We start from the raw sequence: 25,213 nt of genomic DNA on the forward strand, positions 1-25,213 counted from the left end.
CCTTCGAGCTTCAAGCGGCAAACCATTAAAAATGCAATCGACTGAAGGTGTTTACTTAATACCTCGGCCACAATTCATCGGATCAATCCAAAGGAACGGTGGCGTGGAAGTAATCAAGCTCTCATCATCAATAATGAATGGCACAATCAGCCGGGACAGTGGGGCGGCTATTGTGAGGCGGCTGAATGGGAGAGATATGAGGAGCTATTATATGTTGCTACACTGGTCAGCTGTTGTGAGGAGGAGGAGGAGGAGGAAGGTGATGATAATGACTTCAGTGTGTCAGTGCAGTTCATCTGGTGAAGGTTATTTTCCTCCTGGAATGATAACGAGGAAAAACTACCATTTAAGAATGAAAAAAAAAAGCAACAAACTATAATTTTTTTCTTCTCTAGCATTTCTCCATTTTTGAGATGTTGTTTGTAGCAAACATCTCAAAAATCACGTCCTTTGCCTTAAGTACAAAACAGCCTGGGGTATATCACTGATAACCAACAACATTAACATTTTTTGCTTTATTATTTTTCCTGTATCATAAAATACTCCCTCTTAGCACCTTAAGGGCCAAAAATGTCTCATCTTGCTCACACCAAAGTCCATAGAGAAAGTTGACGTTTTTACATCATAGCACACAGGAAGTTGTTGATCCACTGCTGCCTCTATCAGTGCGTTCAAATACGTAGTTTTGAGACTTCGGGGTTTGAAATCATTTGTTCAGATTTACCTCTGTGACACAAACTGACCACCCGAGGCAGCAGTAGACCAGCAGCTCCTGTGCCCCCATGAGGAAAAAAATTAGATTTTCTCTATGGACTTTGGTGCAGGAAACACAAACTTCAGTTTCCTGTTTGAATATAGACTGTAATGTAATGTTGATATATATATTTTCTTAAACATAGTCATAAGATTGCAAAGGTGAGACCATGGTTGCCTGTTTTAGGCAGGATTTAGACAAAGAAACTCTGTTAATATTATGTCATATAATCAGATTTCATGATATAACTCAGGTTTTTAATCCGACATCATTAACTGCCTGTTTTAAACAATTAAAACTAAATTACATACATAACATGATAACTGATAAAGTACATTTTTTTAATATTCTGGACAGTTTCTTGCTGCTATTGCAAGTTTTACTTAACCTTCCCTCATCAGTAAACTGTAAAAGTCACTGGAATTTTATGCAGACCTCAGTCCGTTGGGGTCCAAACTCTCCCAGAGTCCAGACTCTGACTCGGCATATCCGTGGAGCTCATGTCGTCCCGTGATAACTGAGCTTCTCTCGGCGTATTTTCATCTCGACACTTCCTGCACATGCTGTAGCTGCTGCTCCGCTTCACAGCTGACTTTTACAAATGCTTCCTGTGATTACGGCCAACGCTGTGTGTATTTAAGCGACTGCATTTGCTGACGTGCCAGGGAGCGCCTATTACTCAGTGTGTGTGCGCGTTTTTTGAAAACATTTTACCACAAGCAGGAGTCAAATCTCTCGCTCTTTAATTACATTTACTGTAAAAACTGCTGTTCCCCCATTGTGAGCAGCTGTTAAACGTACAGTAGGCAGGATTTATTTATAATTCCAGAGAATTATGTCAGCATAAGATAAAAGAAATGATCTCCTGTCTGCTCCTTTTACATTCTGTGTGAATTCTGACCAATTAGTGGAGACTCTGACCAATCACAGTTCAGTTCAGAGAGAGAAGTTTGACTGTTCTGCTACAATTTCTCTACGTATCAGACCTTTGGTTGAAAGACCGCTACAAATATCGCTAATCGACATCAACAGAAAAGCTTTCTTTGGTTTAGTTCTTCCTCTCGAATCATCTACAAACATCTAAAACCAGCGAGTAAGTTACATTAAAGAGTATTTACTGCATAATTGTGACGAGCAATGCGACAATGTGAAGATTTCATATTGATATTTAGCAATATAATTACAATACACTTTATTCTGCCTGATGAAGGTCAAGTCCTGAAACATTGCAGCAATACAAGTATTTTTGCGAGTGCTATGTTGTCCTTGCTACTCGAGTACTTTGTATTGTTAAACACACTTACTGTACATTTTGTTACTTCGCACTCGGAACTTGGGAGCGGAGAATTTTGAAGAAAAGCTTTGGTCCGCAACATTTTTCTGTCTCTGGTTTGTCTACTTGAATATTGACTGGACACATTCACACTCAGATATTCTGAGCTAAGGATTCAAAAGAAAAACTTCGGTCCTGGACGTTTTTCTGTTACTGCTGTTTCAAGTCTTACATTTTTAAAAGTACAAAAAAGTGAACTGAACACACTTTTTGTCTGAAAATAAATGGTATGTTCCATTTATGTTTGAAGTCGTCACTAGGAGTGACAGTTGACTACGTTTTAGTAGAAAAAACCATGGACTCAAATGTATCTCAGGCCTTGTTAGCAATACCATTGTTATACCAGTCAATACCAATGATCTACATGTTGTTTTGCTCTCGTGCTGTGTGTGTGACTGACAGTTTTTATTATTGACGGTATTGGCTTATAGCTACAGAACTACAATGCTACAATGCTAGAGGTCATGTGACACTGAACCCGGCATGTTTCATCGCGCTTTGTGACGTCATTTATATACTCGATAATGTCAATTTCCATATCTTTAAAAACAACGATCACATAAATATATATCTTCTACTTGAGAGGTCACGCTGGGTCAACTCGGAAATTCCGACTTCCCACTACAACTGGAATGCACCAAATGTTTAGTATGCCAGCTAACGTTATGTAAAAGTAATGTTTCTTCTTCTGTCCTTGTCTGTCCTCAGGTGGTCTTAGTCTTTGCTCTCAGCATCGGGGCCCTCGGAATATACTTCATCGACTCCTCAGAGTAAGTGTCACCATTTTCATGAATTGTCGTCTGAAATGAGCTGAACTTTCGTAACGTTAATGTTTTTGAGATAGAAAAAAAAAGGAAACTTTTCTTTTCTTGCATTTATTGTGACCTACATACAACGTTTGAGTGACAGGTAAAAACATCCATCACTGCTCGTCTCCACACCGAGATCTCAGATATGCAAATACATGTATTCACACCCCCACAGGCCAACACACACACACACACACACATCTGTATGTGAGGATTTGTCAATGGGAGGCCTGTCAGTTTCCATGGAAACACATGCGGGCTCTTCAGTGTGTGTGTGTGTATTGTTTGTGTATCTCTGGCAGTCACCCAGAGACAGATTGCAGTTCTGGCGCGTGTCTCCGATGACAACTGCACATACTTGAATTTATTTATTTTACTTTGTTTTGTTGTGTGATGAGTTTCTCGCAGGTAAACATGTTAGCTTAGCTTTAATCTCCTTTAGTCATCAAATGATCAGGGAGACAAATTATTGTCAACAATTAGTCATGAGTCATGTTACCAAGCTATTAAACCTTTTTAAAAAACATTAGTAGTGAAGATAATATCACGTCTAACGTCTAGTGTGATAGAGTTGTGATATATAGAGCATATTGGAATATGAAAAATAAAAAGAGTGTATCGTCTGCATATCAAAGAACAATAGTGATTTAACAAAAAGTGAGTGAACTGTCCTTCTATGACCTCTGGGGGCAGCAGAGCATGAAAAATACAAGGTCACATGAGTACATGAACATAAATGACTAAATATACAACAACATTTCTAGTCATTTTTGTCCTTTTTGTTGAAGTAAAATTACAAAGGGAAGGTCAAAGGTCAGGGATCCAGCAAGTTTGGATATTTATTCGTATTTGGTTATAAATGATGTTATATTGGCTTACAGTTTGGAGATAAACTAAGTTAATGTCCAAGACTTTTGGACAGCGTTCACATTTTGACTCACGATACAGGCCAAGGTCACTATGACCTTGTTCCAAAGTTTCCAGTCAGTAAACTTGGTAGATAGGTTATCTATGTCTTTGGCCTTTCAGCTGTGTCCGAGGGAGCTGTAGCATTGTTCTCTTCTTCTTTGGGGGGAATGTGTCCTATTCCCTGCGTCCAGACTTGTACCGCCACCTGATGGTACAAGTGGGATACTACATTAGCCTGATGGGCGAGTATACCGGGGTCCGCGATATGTGATGGGCAATAGTTAATGCACAGTCGTGATTTTCACGTCAGCCGGGTGAAATTGTTCAACTTAGGCGGGAAAAAAACCCGCTGACACGCTGGCCAATCAGCATTGAGATTCTCCTGATGATGTCACGTACTTGCCAGTAGCCAGACTCTGCTCATAATGGAGGAGGGAAACGTATCATTTTTGTGAGTGGGCACTCGGAGCTCTACAACACGTCTTTCCACAACAGAGAGTGCAACAATGCTTTGGTTGACGGTAAAAACAAATGCCTGTTACTTCTGTTTATATCGCGTCACATCACGTACAAAATGATCCCGTGGTGTGAAATATGCGATGGGAGCGAAGGAACGTCCTCCCTCAGGCTGTAATACTTCACCTCTGTCTGCATTGACACTCCATAACATGCTCATACTGCAGTAATGATGCACAGGTGCACTTCCCCCTCCAGTCTTTTCAGATATGTTACAGCGTATTTCCATTGGAGTTGTCGTCCCTGAGGCGTTGCCCTGATCTCTCTGTGTTCTCATTCCACTCTGAGGTCCTCTCCACCCACATCACCGTGATAAGCTCAAACCTGTCACTGGAGTGTGCTCGTCCTCCCAGGGGACAGGGGGACAGGGGGACGACTGAGAGACCCAGACCTGGTCGGTTGAGCTGAGTCTGAGCGTTTTGACGAGAGGTCCGGGCTTGTGTTGAAGCCGCGAGGCCACGGCAGCTGTAATTGGTCCAGTTGGTAAAATGTCTCGTCCATGTCTCGAAAAAAGCCCTTAACACCTCAGCAGCGTCTGACTCTTGAGTGCAAGTGGGAATGGAAACATCAGCATTAATCCTGAGGTCAAATGAATCTGCAATAGAGACAGGTTTTTTTTTGTCCGCTCCAAGCTGGAGGAAATGCTAATTTCTTCTTCAATTATTTGATTTTGGCGATCCACGCACTGAGCAGACGCCGGACACTTTTCTGGCACAAAGTAAAGACTGTTCTAACAGATTCATTGTGAGGGTTGTTATGGTGATTATTTTCTAACACGTCAGTTTGTGGTTCATTTGAATGATGGAGAACGTACTCTTGGTTTACCATGATTTTAAAAACCTACGTACAGATCTTTAATTTTTTCATGAAAACTTATCCAATTAAAAGCAACTGTGTCATCCACACCTGGATTCCTTTACTATGTGATAGTGAAGGTCAATAAAAGTGAGAAATTGAACGATTTGTTGCTTATTTTCCTAGGATTTCAGTTGTTGTCAATCTTTTAAACAACCATTCACTCTCTTTAAAGGAAGGAAACTCGTTTGGTATCAACCAAAGAATCCAACCAGAGAAACCAAAGGATTATTTAAGAGTTGTTTGGGGAACTCGACTGTAAGATCATCTCTAAGCAGCTCATGGTTCTGTGACGACACTCGCTGGAACTGTAATCGACCCTTTCAGGACGTGGCTGCGAGAGAAAATGCAACTTTAGGTTCATTTTAGGCCAAAAAAACTAAACAGTACATCACTGTTGGATCGTACCATCTGTAGATCAAACCATCTGTTATCGCCGGCAGTCTTTGGCATGCGTATGTCTCATTACCGTAACTCCCAGACCGCTTGTAATATCTAGAAAATTAAAAAAACTATGGACTGGCGATCTGTCCGGGGTATGACCCCGCCTCTCCTGACCCTCATGTGCAGGATAGATCCCCGGGACCTCCGTGAAACGAGCGTCCAATCACTGACGAGATTCCCCAGCACGTCACACGTGTTTTGGAAAAAGGGGCAGAAGAACTCACACATTAGACGTTTTTTTTGACAATTCTGCTGCTAAATAAATCCAGACGGCCTTATTATCATGATGGTCATAAGACGGTTAATGCGCTCTATCGTAGAAAACCCAGTGATAACTTTGGAATAAAAGTGGTACAAAATTCCAGTTAAACACACAAAACTAATTCGACTCACATTCAAACCTCCGTCCTCGAACACTAAAGATGCTCCACAGACGACCTTCTCTCCATCTCACGTCCTCGCCACTAAATGTTAATGACTCAGGAAATGGACGAGCGCAGATTTATAGGTCACACTTTTAATGGCGGCAATTACTCTGCCAAACACCGAGGGTCTTACGGTGCAAACTCGTGAACGTCTCGGGTTTAATGGTTTGTTTTTCCCCGCTCACCTTCTTTAACAAACGGCCCGTCTGACCACGGGATGAGCAGACGCCGTCGCTCTGAAATGGTCTGTAAAAGGCATCAGTAATGGGGAAGGACTGCGGCTCAGCTCCTGTGCTGATAGTAGTGAAAAGAGGAATAAGTGCATGCGGGTTCAACCGAGAGAGGGTCGATCTGCACAATGGGTTTTTATGTCGAGCTAAGTGAGACCGGGGTAGACCCTCAGGGAGAAGACACACAAAAACAAAATGTATAAAGACATGGTTTAGCTGTAGCTTAGCTGTAGCTTAGCTGTAGCTTAGCTGTAGCAGCCAGGCTACCACTGTCCCACCAAGAGCCGTGATGAATAAAACACCAGGAAATACAGATAACTACTTGGAAGCATACTTGGCAGACTGAAGCTTTAAATCTTAAAGTGTGGTTATTAGAGGAAAGGGTCTACAAGAACCGACCTGTGGACACGGACATTTGCTGTCTGACAAAAGGCTGACGTCATAAAATCTACACCGGGCTAACTCTTAACATGTCTTATGAATGCATCTCACTGTTAGAGGTTTCGCTCACTCTCCCACACCAAACTCCACAGAGAAAATCAGTGTTTTTAGCTCATGTGGATGCGGGGATTGCTGGTCTACTGCTGCCTCCTGTGGTGAGTTTGTGTCACTTCAGTAAATCTGAACTAGAGTTCTCAACGGGCCTGAAAATTACAATTATATATTTACTAATATACAAATTAAAACCTGTTTTTCTTTTTCACAATCAGCTGAAAACCTTTAAGAGTGTGATTATGAGCCTGTATCTGCTGCTCGTTATCTGGGTTTGATTCGTTTCCCTGTGATCAGTCAGTGTGGGACTTGGTTTCTCTGAAGTATTTACAAAAAATAAAAAATAATGTCATATAATATGAAACACTGCTCATGCTGTGGTCTAAAAATAACCCTCGTCATCGTGGGATATGAGGCAACCGCCACAAGAGCAAATGGCCTTCACGTTGCCACGGCGACTTTGATAAACAGAAAGGATGGAGCAGTCGGTGCAGGGACAGGAATTGAAATGTCAAAATAGCAGAGCTGTTATTGTCTGTCCAGTATTCTTATTTTATTTTTTTTAAATGATATTTAAATCATTGTCTAACGCACAGCTTGATTATGTAGCGCTGCAGCCGCTAAGGCTCCGATAACAAAAGCAATTAACGTGTTTCATTTGTAAGTCGCTCAGTATGCAGGTCAGGTGTCTGTGTTCACAGCAGAATGCTAATGATGAGTCACTCATTAACAATGAGGAAGTCTCCATTAAAGCCCCGGCGTGTCGCATTAGGGTGAATTGTTGTTATCTTTTACCCCCAAAATGATTCCTTTTATATCAGACGTCAGCTCTGCAGAGGCCGCTGTTTTTGGAAAACCACGTTTATACATGATGGAGGTCTGGAGGTCATGTTGGCAGGAAATTACAGCAGAAATGAACAAAAATGGACGAGTGCTGGATTTAAATCCACGGCGATTGCCTGTAAAATGTCTGAATGTCTTACAGCGAGTAAAAAGACATTATTTCAGACCTGCAGTTTCATGACACATGGATGCAGTCTGGCTTTGTGCTTTTCATTATACAGTTCTAGTTCAACTCGGCTCAACATGTCTGGACTCCACATAGTTTGGATATCGGAGACGTCGTTGTTCATTACGTCATCGTACCTCCTCAACAATGGAGGACATTGCGGTTGAGGTTCTTGCCCACGGTGTATTTTTGTGGAGAGCAGCCACGTATGTCCGCTGTAACGCTCTTCTCTTGGTTTTTAAAAGAACGACAGGTTTGATTCTTGTGTCGGACGTCGCGCTCGTGACACTCTCATTCTCTGACCAATCAGTGGCCGGCAGTCTGTTGACGTCACATTTTAGTATCGGCTCTGGTACTAATCTGCCCCCCTAATTTTTGGGGGGCAGTGGTTAACATTCAGTTGAGTTCAGAGAGTTCTTGTTCAGTTCCTGCACAAATATTATCCCACAGAAGTAAAATGTGATTTGATCCTGCTAGCCAGTAGCACCTAGAGTCTCTCTGGATCTGCAGGGATCCGGTAAAATGCTCTCCCATTAGCCCGTTAGCCTGTTAGCCTGTCTACGACTGTTTTGGCACAACATCTGTCCACCACCTCCACTTTTTTGAGGAATTAGCCTGATTTGTGTGTGAATTAGCCTGAGCAGCGTCGCCACATGGGCGTTACCGTGGTCAGACTGAACTGTAGGCTACATAGGTTCGACGAACCTCTTGGAAAGGAAGGGTGAGGTGAGGAACATTCAGCAGAGCTTATAGAGAACAGCTTTGACTGTGACTTGGAAACAAGTCATTTCTCACTGTCACGCTTTGTTGATTCGAACCTGAAACCACTTGGGGACTTTGTCGTCTGCACCTGAAGTCTTCTAATGGTTACACAGTCTATTATGACTCCACGCAGACCAAACAGTAGGCTATTGTCAACAGCCCAAGACAGAAAGATCCATATATAGTCCACCATTCATCACCACTGAGTCTAAGCCATATTTCTCACCTTACCCCATCAATAAGTTACTGGCCTCTGATCACACTCTAATGATAGAGTTTCAGGCACAAGCCTCTGCCCATGAAGCCTCTTTGTGTTTCTGTGTCTATATAGTAAATGTACAGGCTATATAAGCTTAAAATTATATCTTGATAATCCAGTAAAAGAGGCAATATTCTTGAATATACGGACAATAATTAAAAACTGGACTTTTAATTGCATCTCAAATGTGTTTGAGTAAATAATGAAATTTGCAGGGTCCCTTGAATGCATTTTTTACTCGTTCATCTAAACTGTGTTTGTGTAAAGTTCTAACCTGAACCTTAAAATCTCATTAATGTTCAAAATATACAGTCTAGACGCTCATCTGAAGTAGTTATTATATGGTCCCGCAGAGGGCGCACTGAGTGCAGCTTGGCCTTGGATCCAATTTGAATCATCAGAACCATGGTTACAGTTTCCACATCTAAAATGTTGCTTTTTCACCGCAGTTGTGATGATTCTCGGTTGACAAATCAAAAGCAGTGTGTTTAGCTCCGCCCCTTTGTAGCCGCACCACTGTGCTCGCTACCCCAACAGAAGACTGCCCAAAAACTGGGGTGGTATAGATCAGTTTTAATTGGTAACTGTCCTTTGTGAGTCACCATGGCAACCATGGTAGCAACCAAAAGCATGTTTGCAGGTAATCGATTCATTGCGCCACCTACTGGCAACAGGAAGCACACGTTCAGTATCAAATAGTGTTTTGTTGATGAAGTTTTCAGGGTGGTGAACTACATTTGTTATACTCTCTGTCTCTCTCTCTCTAGCGCCACACAATGGCCATTCCAGTCCCGACACACTCCAACATTCATGGGGGGGATTTAAGTTTAGATTCTGATTAAACAGCTGGATTACTAGTCCATACCTGCATCCCATAATCTCTCAGAGCTGCTTAATAGAAGAGGTATGATCTTTTCTGGTCTATGTCCATATGATATGATATGGCACAGTCCTATTATACAGTGTGTGTGTGTGACAGGGAAGAAGGGATGGAGGGAAAATAGCAGTGGAAGTGGAGCAGGAACAAGGGCATGCCTTTAAGATCTGCCTGCAGAGACTCTGTCCTACATTCCTCTTTGATTTGATTCATGCGAGCAGAGCGGAGGGAAAAAAAGAAAGAAAGAAAGAAGGGATGAAGGACGAGGGATGAGCTGGTGAGGAAGCAGGAAACACTTCCCCCTTCAAAATAAATGCCCAAGGAAAAGGAGCGTGAAAAACAAACAGAGGGTCATTTTCAGTGAAGCTACACATTCATTAAAAAAAAAAAAGAATCAATGACAAAGTCGCCAAACCCTCTGTGCTTAAGTGGGACGACAGCCAATTAAAGGCATAGTGTGGTGAAAGTAATGTAGGAGGTGCTAACTGTTACAAACGGGTGTTTTCAGCTCACAGGGAAAGTGGAAAAGTTTGTTAAATTATCCGTTTGACACACTTTACCAACTGGAGGCTGAAGTTGGTGTTGGATTCTAAACGGCGCTCCACCGTGTGCCAGAGTCCACATCACAGCAACACACAGCGGCACAGAGTTGTTGATCCACTGCTGTTCACATGTCTTGTTTTTTTAAATTCGCTATTTAAAAATCCTTTGTGCACATTTACTTCAGTGACACAAACTCACCACACGGGGCAGCAGTAGACCCAGCAGCGTCTGTATTCCTGTGAGCTTAAATCGCTGATTTTCTCCATGGGGTTTGGTGTGGGAGAGTGAGCGCTTTACAAAGTACCACAAACTTTCAGTTTCCTGTTGGAAAAGTCTGTGTAATGAAAAGATAAAGTGGTAAACATGGTGTTAGGATGAAAACAAGGATTGAAAACAAGGACTAATAAGCAGACCAAAGCCTCCTATAGCTGCTGTTTCCACTCTGGGCTATTATTTTTCTTTTATTTGTTCTTGTGCTTCTGTACTATTGTTTATCTTTACATAAAGGAGGTGATTAAATGGCCTGGAATTAAAAAAAAAAAAAAAAAACGAGCTCCAGCAACTTCATTTACTTGACTATAACAATAGCCGGTGTGTTGATAAGCACTCGCTTCTTTTGTGTGTGTGTGTGTGAAGCAGCTTTTATCTCTTAATTGGTTTGTGTTCAGGGAAGAATGGTGTGTGTGTGTGTGTGCGTGTGCGTGTGCGTGTGTGTGTGTGTGTGTGCGCGTGTGTTGTACTGTAACACGGGTTTGTCTGAACACAAACATCAGTGTCGCTGCCTAGATGTCACTTCCTCTCTTCTCTCATCATGAACTGACTCTCGTTGCTGATGAATTGTTGCCGACCGTACGCTGTAATACGTGATCTGCTATTTTAAACTCGCATGCTAAAATAACTCTAAAATAAATAAGGTCTTTGTGGAGGAAAAGTTTAAAGTAATTTGCATTGAAAAGGGAAAAAAAAAGAAGATCCATCTTTTTTTAGCCTCGGCGGAGAGTTTTATTTGTGCGTCTGCGTTAAAGAATTTCTTATTTTAGGAACGATGCCTCGACCTAAATCAATCATTTAAGCATGAACCTGCCCTTCTTTCTTTCTTTCTTTCTTTCTTTCTTTCTTTCTTTCTTTCTTTCTGAAAAGTGGTGAAGTGAAGGTCAGGGATAAAGGCTGTCCTTTTAGCACAGTGCAGAAGAATAGCTGTGTGTGTGTGTGTGTGTGTGTGTATGTGTTTGCACTGCGGGTTGTCGGCGTCACTCAGACCTGCAGCGGTCGTGTTTGCTCACAGGTAAATCCTCTCTGTTGCTCCCGCAGCTAAAGTCAAGGTCATGCTCGGGATAATAAAGGACGGACTGCTGCAGACAGACAGACAGACAGACAGACAGAAGGTGTTTGGGGTTATTTTTAGAAGCGCGCCTCTGCCCTTGCAAGCAGACTTTCACCTCTCTGCTTGTGTTTACTCTTCCACTTCATCAGTGGAGGTTAGTGTGGGGGAGGCGGGGATGTTTCTGTCCTGCTCTGCTGCCTTTGCTGCTGGAAATGATTGTTATTTCTCTGCGTGTGTGTGTGTGTGTGTGTGTGTGTCCGCGTTAAACCAGGTCAACGCCAGACTGGAAAGGGTGTGGTCACCTCCCACTTCCAAGGGTCGTGACCAACAGACGTAGCTCAAAAAATCTCTGTACCCATGTGACAAACAGACAACCAATCAGAACAATGAGCTGGACGACGTGTTGACAAACGCGCTTGTTGTAGTGATGGAGCTCCAGCTGAACAGCTGTTCATCGGTGGCTGTCTCTTCTCTAGCACCCTCTTGGGATTGGTTCTCTTTTTTAAGGGGGTTCTGAAGTCCTTGTCAGACGAAGTTGAAGATGTCAGGATCCTGCAGGTCTGGACTCCTGATGTTCAGTCTGTCAGGTTTTGCGATGTATCGGTGACAGTGAACTCTGACAGGTTGAATCCAGCACTGGCCCCGCCCCAATTGTGCTGCGTTTTTTCCTGCCAACATGGCGGTTCCACGTGAAACCACGTCACCTGACGCCCAGAGCTCTACACTTCTTTTCCTAGTTTATCAACAACAAGTGGAGGAGTGAAAAGGTTGAGTTAGCTTAGCAGAGGTTAATTTAATCAAACACAGCCAAGGACATCAACACAGCGTCCTGAGCAGAATAGATAAGCAGACTAGTGTTTGTGTGTGTGTGTGTGTGTGTGTGTGTGTGGAGAAGCACTGCTGTGCTGCAGGAACTCACATCGGGAGACTTGAAGCTCAGAGATCTCCAGGCAATTTCCGTGTGGCCTAAAACAGCGCGGCGTGCTAAAATTGAGAGACAATATGAGACAAATTGTCTCCAGTACCTCGGGGAGTTTGTCCCCTGCCTTCCCTCCTTTACTTTACTGTCTCCCTGCTCTCGTTTGTTCTTCTTTTCACCTCCCTCTCTCTCTCTCTCTCTCTCTCTCTCTCTCTCTCTCTCTCTCTCTCTTGCCTTCTTTTCTCTGTTAAGGACGGTCGGTGTGTCCTCAGGCTTTACCAGAGCTTAAAGAATAATAATACTAGTGATTATTATTATTATTGTTTTCTGCAGGACACTGGCAGTGTTGGAGTGTTTGGCCTGGAGTGTTTGTGGAGTTTAAAGTCACTTTGAAAAACCTGCACAGTCTGATAGAATCTGACAGAATAACCATGTACTTGTCAGGAACTTGTACCAGCTCAGGTTCGTCGGCATAGATTGGAATCATAGGACGTATTATTACACTTCTGTTGCATTAGATTTAAGCCAGATTTAAGTTTTAATCTTCACAAAATAAGCCATCAAGATCTGTCGTTACCATGCCAAACCTGTAGGCGGCAGGGTAACTGGAAGCATAGAGCCGTGCTAGCCAATCAGACTCCTCAAAAAACAACAATGACATGAGTGTCTTCCTGTTCTTAAAATGACCTAAAATGAGTAGATGAAAGGCAAACATGTATTTCCAGATACCCGGCTACATTTGTACAAAGCCTTATTGTCATTATTATTTTCTCTTTACCAAAGTCTTGCAGAATAAATGAAGGCTAATTTATGATAAGAAAAAAGCCTTCTCAGAAACAGATGACAAGGAGTAGAAACACCAGGAATCATTTTAAAGGTTAGATTTTGCACGTTTTGGAACGTCATATAATCTGGAAACTATGTCGGGAAGCTACGATGACCTTCACGTGTCAGACAGGACGTTCATCCTCTTTGCTTCAGTTGGAAGTTTCCACCTAATGTCACATTCTATGGCTGGTTTGTCCATTCAGGCCTCTTGGTGGCACAAGATGGCGGCCTCTGCAAAGCAAGGCTCTTGCCTAAAGTACACAGCAAAACACAGGCTGCTGTGTTTTCAGACCATGTGACCTTACCTCATAGAACCACACTTTAAAAAAGCCTGAACTATCCCTTTAACTGTGCTATGATGAAGTCATACTCGTCTCCACCGCTGAAGGTTTTTCTCATTATGACTGAAACTCACGCTGTGCCCCTATGGACTCCATGCATACAAATGTACACACTCGTGTTTGATATGAACGTATGAAAGTGTGTGTTCTTCTAAAAGCCTTGTGTGTGTGTGTGTGTGTGTGTGTGTGTGTGTGTGTGTGTGCGTCCCAAAGACTGCCTATAGCAAACTGAACCAGACCATAATCATAATATACAGTATATTCATGTTTGTCCCCACGGTGAGATTTCCTCATTACTGAAGAGCAGAGAAGCTTCAGGCTCCATGAACATGAACACACAGCAGCTTCTTAATGGTTTCATCCTGAGAGCCCTGAGGCATAATCACCACTTCACCATACTCATCACCTCAGAGTATGAAGATGAATCACGTGACAGCACAGAGAATTTACATCTCATCCGTCATCATCATCATCATCATCATCATCATCGTCGTCGTCCACATTTAAAAAGCAACACATGATCAGCTGTTGCTCTGTTAAAGCTGCAGTACGTCATGTTTTTTTAAAGTTCCGTCAACCGGTCGTTAACGAAATTCATGTTCAGGAATCACAGCTTACCGAGCTGAGCTCCTGTCGTCACATGACCACAGACAAATGTTGTCCATGACTGGAGACGATGTCTTTGTCTCTAAACCTCCTTGAACATGAGGACACATGTTTATTATGCTAATTATTATTTCATATTTCAGTTTCTTAATATCATTGATTTTATTCTCATTTTTTAATAAGTTGGATCAGAATCATCAAATGACAGGAAACTTTGCAGTGTGATAGCTAGTTAGCTAGCATGGATAGCTAGTTAGCTAGCATAGATAGATAGATAGATAGATGGAAAGATTGTTGGCTAGCTAGCTAATATGCTAGCTAAGATAGATGGATCGATAAATAGTTGGTTAGATAAATGGCTAGTTAGCTAGCAGGAATAGATGTAGCTGTACAAGATGATAAAAACTTCCATGAATAACTTAATGTACAAATAAAGGTGAACTAAAAACACCAGGACATATAAAAACTATTGATTGTTCAACCCTTGAGGATAGTAAATATATTCTATGTTTTTTTGTGGATTTTTTTGCAGTGTAGGTAGTTCCTGTGGTAGTATAGCCAATAGGAGGCGCTCTCACTTAACTGCTATGTGATTAGTTAAAGTGTCTTGTGATGTGACAGATGGTGAAGACTGTGTCATTCTGTCTCTCAGATCACATGATGTACATGACGCTGGAAGGTTTTCATGCAAATATCACTCAATAAATGCTGCTGTAGCTTTAAATGAAAATGAGTAATGTTTGTGTCACAGGAGGAGAATCTGTGCTGGAATGTTGGTGTTTGACAGACGATGAATAATTTATTCATGCTGAATGTGCCGTCACATCAAAGCAGCTCTGCTTAACCACCAATTTCTCTTCATTATGAAGCCGTTTGATCTGCGTGTGATTGACTGACCCTCCGGGGAAACTGCAGAGTGAAACTCAACCACACTATTTCATGCAAATTTAGTCAAAATGTCTTTAATCCCGTGTTTTTGATCTGATTAATTTGCATAAACATGACAGGTTTTCTCAGTAACTGGCTGTAATTGATCAGCAAACAGAACTGTGTCATTGTTTTGTTGTAGTTTGACCATTTCCTCATGTTTTTTGCAGGGTGGTTGTGTAAGATACTGACTGCACTGATTTTAACTGCCGAGGTGTACAAAAAAAAACGTTTGGAGTTTAATCTCACTCTTATCTGACGAAAAACAGAGGTTTGTAAACCACTAACTCATGGGAACACATGAGCTGCTGGTCTACTGCTGCCTCTTGTGGTCATTTCATGTCACTGAGGTGAATCAGAACCAAGTGATTCACACACGGAGGACAAAGTTTTGAAGTCACTGATGGAGGCAGCAGTGGATCAACAACTCCTGTGTGCTGTGATGTAAAAACGTCAATTTTCTCTATGGACTTTGGTGTGAGCAAGATGAGACATTTTTGGCCCTTAAGGTGCTAAGAGGGAGTATTTTACGATATATGAAAAATAATATTTTTTCTATGGAATTTGATGCAGGAAGTGAAGCGGCTTACAAAGTGAAAATATCTGCATAACGGTAAACATGTTCTTTTGGGAGTGTTTTTTTTTAATATATTGTTCCTCTGTGTGTCTTTTGTCTCTCAGTCCTATAGAATCCTGTCAGAACTTCTACAAAGATTTCACGTTACAGATCGACATGGCCTTCAACGTATTCTTCCTCCTCTACTTTGGCCTGCGGGTAAGATGGAACTCACAGGCTCACTCATGCATATTTCATGTGTCTTGTATACAGTATTTAGTATAGACATAATGAGCAGGCGTCATTTGACACACATTAAACATTTAAATATCAACCTTTAAAGAATTCTTTAATTCTCCTCACTTTCAACCTTGTTAAAAGACAATTTGATTCTGTTTTATTTTGACAGTTTATAGCAGCCAACGATAAGCTGTGGTTCTGGCTGGAGGTCAACTCTGTGGTCGACTTCTTCACCGTTCCTCCCGTGTTTGTGTCCGTCTACTTAAACAGAAGCTGGCTCGGTAAGTCTGGAAATCTTTATTATTATTATTATTATTATTATAAGAGTCCATTCTTTCACTGTCACCGTACACAGGGGCTGCGCTATAAAAAGCAGGAGATTACCAGGGGCCCAAAGCTTGAGAGGAGGGGCCCAGACTTATTTTTATACATACATACATACATATATACATATATAATCCTATCCTATCAGATATTTTCTCTGACTCTTGTCGCCCTCTATATGCTGGAACCATGAACTGCACTCATGCTAACACTAACAGCCCTGATACTGTAGCCTTTCTATCTTTTGTTTTTCCATATTCTTCAGTTCTACCAGTTAATCTCATTTATTCCTCCTCCACCATCTCCCCGTGCTTTCATGTTACTCCTCTTTTTCCTCCCCCATTTTTTTTTAATCACTTCCTGTCTCCGTCAGCCTCTGTCTCGTCCCTGTTAGTGAAGACTCTGTGTCTCTGAGGCGTCCTCGCTCTGAGCCTCCTCCCTCGTCATTGAAAGTGACAGAGCTGAGCTCCTGTGATGTTTCAGGAACACAGACGCAGCAGAGTGTGTGTGTGTGTGCGTGTGTGTGTGTGTGTGTTTGTGGGTGTGTGCGTGAATGTGCTGCACCTGGAAAACCCTCACCGTGGTCCAGAACTGCCGTGTAATGGCTTCATTCAGACTTGCTCACGAAAAAATGCACACAGACGCATGTGTTTTCCCCCCAAACACACGCACACACACACACATGCACACGCACACACACACACACACACACACACACACACACGTGCGCTCTGGCATGAGCAGACAGGAAAACACCCTAACCTGTATTATATAACGACCTACTTTTCCCTCCGTAGATCACTGCAGCAGTCGTTTCTCTTTGTTCTCTATTTTTAAAACTTCACACATTTGTGTTCATATTTGTGTCCTAAAGACACAGCAGCATGTTAATAGTGTAGCGTATTTTCATGATTCTTGGTGTAAATTTGGAAGCGAGCGTGATGATAACCTGGTTTATAGGTTATAAATGTTATAAATAAGACACAGTGAGAATCTTTTAATTAGATTAAAGCACAAAAAGCACCTGGTTATTGTTTGGAGAAGATTGTTCCTCTGACTTTTTAGGGGTGGGGGAAAAATCGATACAGTGATATATCACAATATTTTGCTTGGTGATATTATATTGCTTTTGAGACACTATTTTTTAGCATATCATTTTATATCTAAATATTGTCATAATATTGTATTCTGAATTAAATATTGTGATAATATTGTATTGTTACTTAAATAGCTGGATAAAATTGTATTGTGGTTTAAATATTGTGATAATATCGTATTGTATCGTGACATAAATATCGTGATAGTATCATATTGTGAGTTAAATATTGTGATACTATCGTATTGTGTATTGTGACCTATATAACGTGATATCTTATAGTGACTTAAATATCGTGATACTATATTGTATTGTGACTTAAATATTGTGATAATATATTTAATTGTGACTTAAATATTGTGATATTATCATATTGTGACTTAAATATCGTGATACTATATCGTATTGTGAGTTTAATATTGTGATATTATCATATTGTGACTTAAATATCGTGATACTATATTGTATTGTGACTTAAATATCGTGATACTATATCGTATTGTGAGTTAAATATCGTGATACTTTATTGTATTGTGACTTAAATATGGTGATAATATCGTGTCTCTGGTCATTCCCTGCCCTGTGTGAAAGCAGGGATATCATTGATAGTCAAAGCTCAGCTGTGTGTTATTCTGGGATGTGTAAGTCACTGCCTTCTATTCTCAGCTGTGTATGTTCCTGTTGTTTTTGTTTTTATTGAATCACTCAAACCTGTGAAGTAATTTGAAGCAGTGAAAGCCTGATCTCTGTGTTGATCAAGGTTTATTAAAAGAGCTCACAGCGGCTCATGGATTTCATAGATATCACGCTGTGTAATGAATTAGACATGGACCTGAGTTGTGGTTGCTGCTACTCCGTGACGTAAGGCGTCCTCCACTCATACCAAGGAAACAGTCGCTGTTGTGTCTCGATGAGGATGATGAAAGAGTCTGAAACTGTGGTCGAGCTGCTGCCGCCGCACATTAGGCCACGGATAATTACCTGCCAAATGTTATATATCCTGTTTCTGGGGTTGTTGGGCAGATATAGTGTTGTCAATTAACAGCATTGACACGTGTTCATTTCTCATGGAATCATCTTGAAAATAGGACTATTTTTGTGTGCGTTTATGCTAGCATAGCTTAAAGAACCAACATGCCAGCCAGTCGGGACACAGTTAACAAAAGAGCAGTGGATCAACAACTCCTGTGTGGTGTGATGTAAAAATCGCGTATTTTCTCAATGGGATTTGTTGCGGGAGAGTTTACGGTTTACGAAGCGAGGTGAACTTCATTTTACACAAGGAAAACCCAGTTTTAAGAAACATAAAGTGTCAGATGTTTCTCAAAACTGGCTGAGCCTTTGGTTAATTGTCTGAATTCAGATGTTTGTTTTTCAAGCTATGCTAGCCTTAACGCACAAAAAATAGTCCCCACTTATTTTCTCTATGGGATTTGGTATCAGGACACAAACATCAGTCTATATTTATTTATTATTAATGTTTAAATCAACTCAAAAGCTTTGTCAGAGCTGATCATGTGTCTTCATACATCAACCCTTTCACTTTAACATGTGCATATTTCCACATGTTAAAGTGCCTGCAAAGCCTCAGTTATGAAAATGAAGATTGCCCTAACAAGCTGCTGATAGTTTCCAGATCACTGATGAGACGCTGAAATTGTCTTATTAATATTCATGTTCTGTGGAGGACAGGAACAGTGATTAGCTTACTTAAATAAGCGGCATTAATATGGAAATGAGAACATACAGTGTCGTGTTTTCACAGTAACATAAGCACAATTGAAATGGCAGGACGGGGGAGGGGACACTCTTTCTTTCTTTCTTTCTTTCTTTCTTTCTTTCTTTCTTCACCGATGGTAGTAACATCTGACGTTTATTGGTTCGTCAATTAGCTGACGACATCATCGGCTGCCGTGATGCATTTCCTCCAGGAAGCTCGACAGGCATGTAAACCGCCTTCCTGATCATCGATAAACCAAGTCAATAATCAGTGTTTTATCCATGTTAACAGGCTTTTCTCACTGTTGTGCTGTTGCTGTTGTTCTCCTTCATTCCCAGTAGAGTAAAGTCATCTTCACTTTCCCCTTTTATATTTTTCCGTGCTGGGGAAAACACATCACAGCCACAGTGTGTGTGTGTGTGTGTGTGTGTGTGTGTGTGTGTGTTATATATGATAATTACGTTAGCTCTCCTCCAGCAGTGGTCTTGAAACCACTGGAGATCGAGTGACTGTGCGTTTGGATAATAAAAAAGATCACTAATAAGGTTCTGGCCCTTTGCTGTGCCGTGTGGCAGCATATATATATATATATATATATATATATATGTATATATATATGTATATGTGTGTGTATTCACCTGAGGAAGTCTACGCCATGTGCATTTCAAGTCGTGCTCCTTCTGCCGCCGCAAATTAGACATTGATTAAGAGGAGGAGAGCGATGTGCTGCTAATGTAAGAGGGCACGCAGAGTTCTGCCTCAGAAAAAAAAAAGGAATTAATCTCCTTTAACTACTCGAAACTGAGTGCTGCTCCCAGGAGAGTAGCAGCAGCAGCAGCAGCAGCCGCAGCAGCAGCAGTAGCAGTGGATTAGCATTTTACTAGCTGCTGAAAGATGCTACGAGCTACTGTGGCTACGACTGAGTCACGTCTCTCAGCAGCCTGTTGATAGTTCACGTATTTCTGTAAGTGTCTTTTGTTTGTAAGTGCTGACGCATGGTTAGCGCTAATGATGCTATTGGTGGTCAAATAGCCTGGGAGGAAATGTTTATTTTAACCAGGCTAGCAAGCTCTTAATGCTGCGTTCACACCAGCATTTTTAGTAGATTTAGCAACTTGTGTCGTAGCGCTGTCGTAGCGCTCCATTTTGAGTGTAGTCTTGTTTCCGTGAAATACGCAAAGTCAAATGTATTAGTAGCTGTTGTTTGCACAATTCGCACCACGTGGCCTGGCGGACGCGAAACCATGTCTGTGCGTTGTCTTTGTTTGTAAACTTGCCGCGTGAAAAATCTGCGCCGCGTCCATTAGCATTAGACAAAACATGGCTGCCAGCGGGAACGCAAGGAAAATCAGATTTTTATTTAATGAATAAAAAACACATTTCATCAACTCTTTGTCAGTTTAAGTGTAAGTATGTTTTAGGAATATGTTTGGGGTAATAAAAAGAAGTTTGTAATAAGCTTCCTCTCCTGCACCAAATCCCATTGAGAAAATCAGTGATTGTACGTCACAGTGCACAGGAGTTGTTGTTGTTGTTGTCACACTTTTTCTGATTAGTGAACATTAGTGATACAAACCTACCACTTGAGGCAGCAGTAGACAAAGCAGCCGCTGTGTCTCCACGAGCTAAAATCACTGATTTTGTCTATGGGCTTTGGTGTGGGAGAGTGAGTGGTTTATAAAGTGACACAAACTTCAGTTTACAGTTGAAAATCTCTTTCTAAAGGAAAGATACAGTAGGAAACATGCTCTTACTGTAAATTAGCTGCGTAACAGTGAGATAATGTAATTGTAGATTTAAGTTAAGGTGAAGTTATTTCTCAGTATTTTAATACACTAGAGTTTGTAGTTTCCTACATGAAGCATCAAAAAGCACCACAACAATGTTGAGTTATGACTTTATGAATGTATGAAGAGCAGAAAACAGACGGCTTCATGTTTTATGGGTCTATAGAGAATCACAGTGGTGTGATGTGGTTTATTTCAGGAAATATCACTGCATTGTGTTTCATGAACAATCTGAACATTAATGTGAAGTGTTGAGTTTGTCTGATGCTTAAAATCTTCCAGTGTTTTAAAAATTACAGTAAAATAATCCCTTTTTGCACTTTTCTGAACAAAAGTGCTTTGAAAGATTAAAAAGACAGCGTAGAAATGTTTAAAACAAGCCAGTGCAGCAAAGAAATCAATATGAAACAGGGAGAAATTACACAATATATATATAGTTAGAATAAATATATCATAAGAATGCTGTTTTCTTTTGTTTTTTTTTAAACAAACAAGCAGTTTAACAGTCAGTCTTCATGGTAACAACCTCAGTGTTAGTGATGCACACAAACCTTCAGTCATGGTGTGGTCTATAGTTCTCTACTGCCCTCTAGTGGTGCTTTAATATACTGCCATATATCAGTGTTGAATAATTCTTTTTTAAAATAACAAATGATCACAATTAAAATTGAATCTGGAGCAAACGTGTACATTATTTTAAGTTGCCGTTCTTTTCTCTGTCAAACCTACTTTTATTTTGGAATAAGGGAAAGCAGACATTTTCCAAAAGATATATGTTTCTTGAATGAAAAGAACTTCTATATTCTAGAATGAATGTGAAGTAACAGGCTGTAGATTTATAAAATAAATATTCTGTAGATATAGACTGTGGTTGATCCCGTGTGAGTGAAGCCGACATGTGCTCGGGTCACTGTGTCTGTGTTCTGTATATTATGGTCACACTACAGGAAGTAAACAAGTAAACAAGTTAATTCTGAGGAAGAGCAAAAAATAAACTTACAGGAGGTTTAAGCCTCTTCGCTGGAGCTCACGTCTGCAACGAGGCATGTTTTTAATCCCAGTTTTAACAGAGACTGGGTTTATATTCTGTGTGTGTGTGTGGGGGGGGGGGGGGCATAGTGTGGTTTAATCTAATCCCGGCTGCGTTGACAGTCAGTTTAAACCCCAGATGAATCATCTCAGACTGTTGATTGATAAAAGGCTGATGTAGCAGAACACGTGACACACACACACACGCACACGCACACACACACGCACGCACGCACGCACACACACACGCACACGCACACACACACGCACGCACACACACACGGGGAGGCAGTGGTAGAATGGGTTGTCTTTCATTTGGAAGGGTAGGTTAGGGTTAGTTAGGTTAGGTTCATTTTGTTATTTTTTTCTTTAATGTGAAAGTAAACAGTTTTCTTTTCAAATTGAAAACTTTTCTTTGTAAATTTGAATGTAAAATACTTCCAAACTAAACTTTTGCTTGTGAAATTGCTTTTAAATCCATTGTTTGTGTATTTAAGACACATTAACTAGCATTGACTAAAATTGACCAGAAAATGTCTTTAGAAAAGACAGACAAGGACAAACAGCTTCTCATTTCATCTTTATGTTTTTAAATCAAAGAAAAATAATCTTTCTTCAGTCCTTTTTAAGACAAAGCCAGTTCACTTATAACATCATTCATACACAAGTTTACAGAGACGTTAGAGTTTAAACATTACATTAAAAACTATGCAACTAAAATACAAATGAAGCATTAAAAGTGTCATTTAGAGTATATATACTGTATATTTGCTGCTTTCACTTTCTTTTGCACTGGAAAAATTAAATAATATATATATATATATATGTGTATATATATATATACATATATATATATATGTATATATATATATATATATATATATATATATATATATATATATATATATATATATTACAAGTCTTCACAGCTCAGTCGTGTTGGCTTCTGTGTTGGATGAAGAATGGATTATTAATCTGACAGATTTTATTTTCCATGTCAGACAAAGCTGAGTGAAATTTCCCTGTGGAAACAGGACACTCATTTTTCAATCTGGATTATTGTTTCTGTATTTTCTAATCCTTTTGGCAGAGTTAAACCTTTTATTTCTGATTATTTATATATATTTTTAACTTGTGTGATGTGATACAGGGGCATGACAAAGGTAAATCTGTTTGGGTTGTGCTGGGATTAAACGCACTGTCATCTTTATAAGAGCTGAAATGTTTCTCACAGAGACCAAAATCACCGGTGACGCTGATGAGACGCTCGTCTGACTCTGAGTAAACACTGACTTTTTAGTTTTGGTTTCATATTCAGACAAATTTTCTTCTTTTGTTGCTTTAAATTTGAATGAATCACATTTTTCTGGACGTAATTTTGACCTGGCAGATTTTTTTAAGCTTTACTCTGAAGCCATGATTCCTCCCAAGCTCCTGGTTTACCGGCACACGCAGAGCGACATTTGTCTGGAGAACCTGCAGGAGACGTGGAGGAGGAAGAAGTCCTGTGGAGACCTTTTTCAGAACGGTTACAGAGTGAGACAGGTCCACCGCAGACAGGAGGAGGCGGGGTTTAAACACTCAGTCTGGTTATGTTTACAGATCCTCTCCAACTGGGGTAAGAAAGGAAAAACCAGTTGATTGAGATCTTTAGAGTGATAGTTCAGGGTTTTTGGAAGTGTGTCTCGCTGGTTTGAGTTTCCTGCCAACATGGCTGTCAATCAGGGACAATTATTGGTGAAGTTTTATGTCTTAATTGAATAAATTTGTCCTTCTAAATGTGCGGTTGAACCCGTGAAGCCTTCAGTTTGCATCAAATCTCAAAAGATTGTTTAGTTTGTCCATTTTAGGCTGAAGTAACAAACATGGTGGTCCAAAATGGCCGCCTCTGTAGAACGGACTCATCTCATTTCGGTAAAATTTGAACCAATGCACTTCAAACAGAACGCCTGTCAAATAAAATCTATATTAACTTAAGTCTATGATGTTTTATAAACATAAAAACACCAAGTACACAACCTTCAAATTCACTCTCCTTCACCAGCGGTTCCCAAACACTGGGTCGGGTGAGTTTTTTTGGCCCCCAAACAAATTTACAGAATTTTCCCCAACCTTTTAGTAAAGATTTATGTAAATATGCTTTAAATCACATGCATAAAATTAACTTGTAATACATTTTTTTAAACATTTCACTTAGAAATGATTCGTTTACCAATTTAAAATGATATTAGGTGTTACAGATATGGCCGTAAATGAGTTACACGATGCACAAATTTGCTCTTGTTATGATTTATATTGTTATTTTGCTTAATTTAATAATTTGCCATTTTTAAAAGAAAAGGACACACGGCAGATGTTGGGTTCAAACTAGAAAAATGCAGCTTTAGCCACAATTTAGCAAGACTTTTTCCTCCCACACCAAACTCCATCGGAAAAATCATAATTTTTAGGGAGTGGGAAGACAGGAGCTAATGGTCTAATGCTGTGTCATGTTTTACGTTTGCTGTTTGTTAAACCCTGACAAAAGTTTTCAAACACAGAAGTGACAAAATAACACATCTGAACTTACTCATGGAGGCAGCAGTGGATCAACAACTCCTGTGTGCTGGGATGTAAAATCACTGATTTTCTCTGTGTGGGAGAGCATGAGGATGATAGAACACCACAAACTTCGGTTTCCAGTCACAAAAACGGACTTACAGTGAGATAAAGTGGTGACTAAGACAAAAACAGGCTTTTAATAACGTTATTTTGTTCAGAAAATGGCGATGGATGAAGGATTAATGTCGTTGAAACAGGTTTGCTCCTCACTAAAGCTCCTCTCAGAGGATTTACATCACTTTTCATTAAACAAACACACTGTTTGTGTTCCGTCAGGATCAGTCGTGTTATATAAGACAATGAGGCAGGTGTCACATTGTTCTCTGATCTGTCAGAGAGCGGCTCTCGGATTAAAGTAGGTCACACACACACACACACAGAACTCTGTCGTGTGGAGTCATGCTCTTCTTCTTCTTCTTCTTCTTCTTCTTCTTCTTCTTCTTCTTCTTCTTCTCTTCAAACTGTTGCATCATGTGTGCTTTGTGCTCTGAAGTCTGAAGACTGTGGATTTAAATATGTGGGTCATAGTTGTTTCACATTTGCATGATCTCTGTGTATCTCTGTGTTAAGCTCCTGCTCTCATTACATGAATGAAAATGAATTTATTGTTAGTTTAGTATCAGTGGTTGTTGTAACGCTACCTGACAGTCAGAGGCTGGAAGCAAGAAAACCTATTATTGTTCTCTCAGACTCACATA

The 25,213-nt window shown here is 40.5% G+C and overlaps 1 protein-coding gene across 17 annotated transcripts in view; it reads left to right on the forward strand.

Annotated features, from left to right (window-relative positions):
• Nucleotides 1-25,213, forward strand: part of LOC131473967 (calcium-activated potassium channel subunit alpha-1a-like) — a 168,300-nt gene that overhangs the window by 63,423 nt on the left and 79,664 nt on the right. For all 17 annotated transcript variants that reach the window (XM_058651629.1, XM_058651624.1, XM_058651631.1 and 14 more), the window contains exons 3-5: nt 2,796-2,857; nt 15,844-15,937; nt 16,128-16,239. In XM_058651629.1, coding sequence (XP_058507612.1) covers nt 2,796-2,857; nt 15,844-15,937; nt 16,128-16,239 — 268 coding nt within the window. The remainder of the gene's footprint in view (nt 1-2,795; nt 2,858-15,843; nt 15,938-16,127; nt 16,240-25,213) is intronic.

The sequence above is a fragment of the Solea solea genome, chromosome 15, assembly GCF_958295425.1.
Source record: "Solea solea chromosome 15, fSolSol10.1, whole genome shotgun sequence".
In the NCBI taxonomy this organism is placed as follows: Eukaryota; Metazoa; Chordata; class Actinopteri; order Pleuronectiformes; family Soleidae; genus Solea; species Solea solea.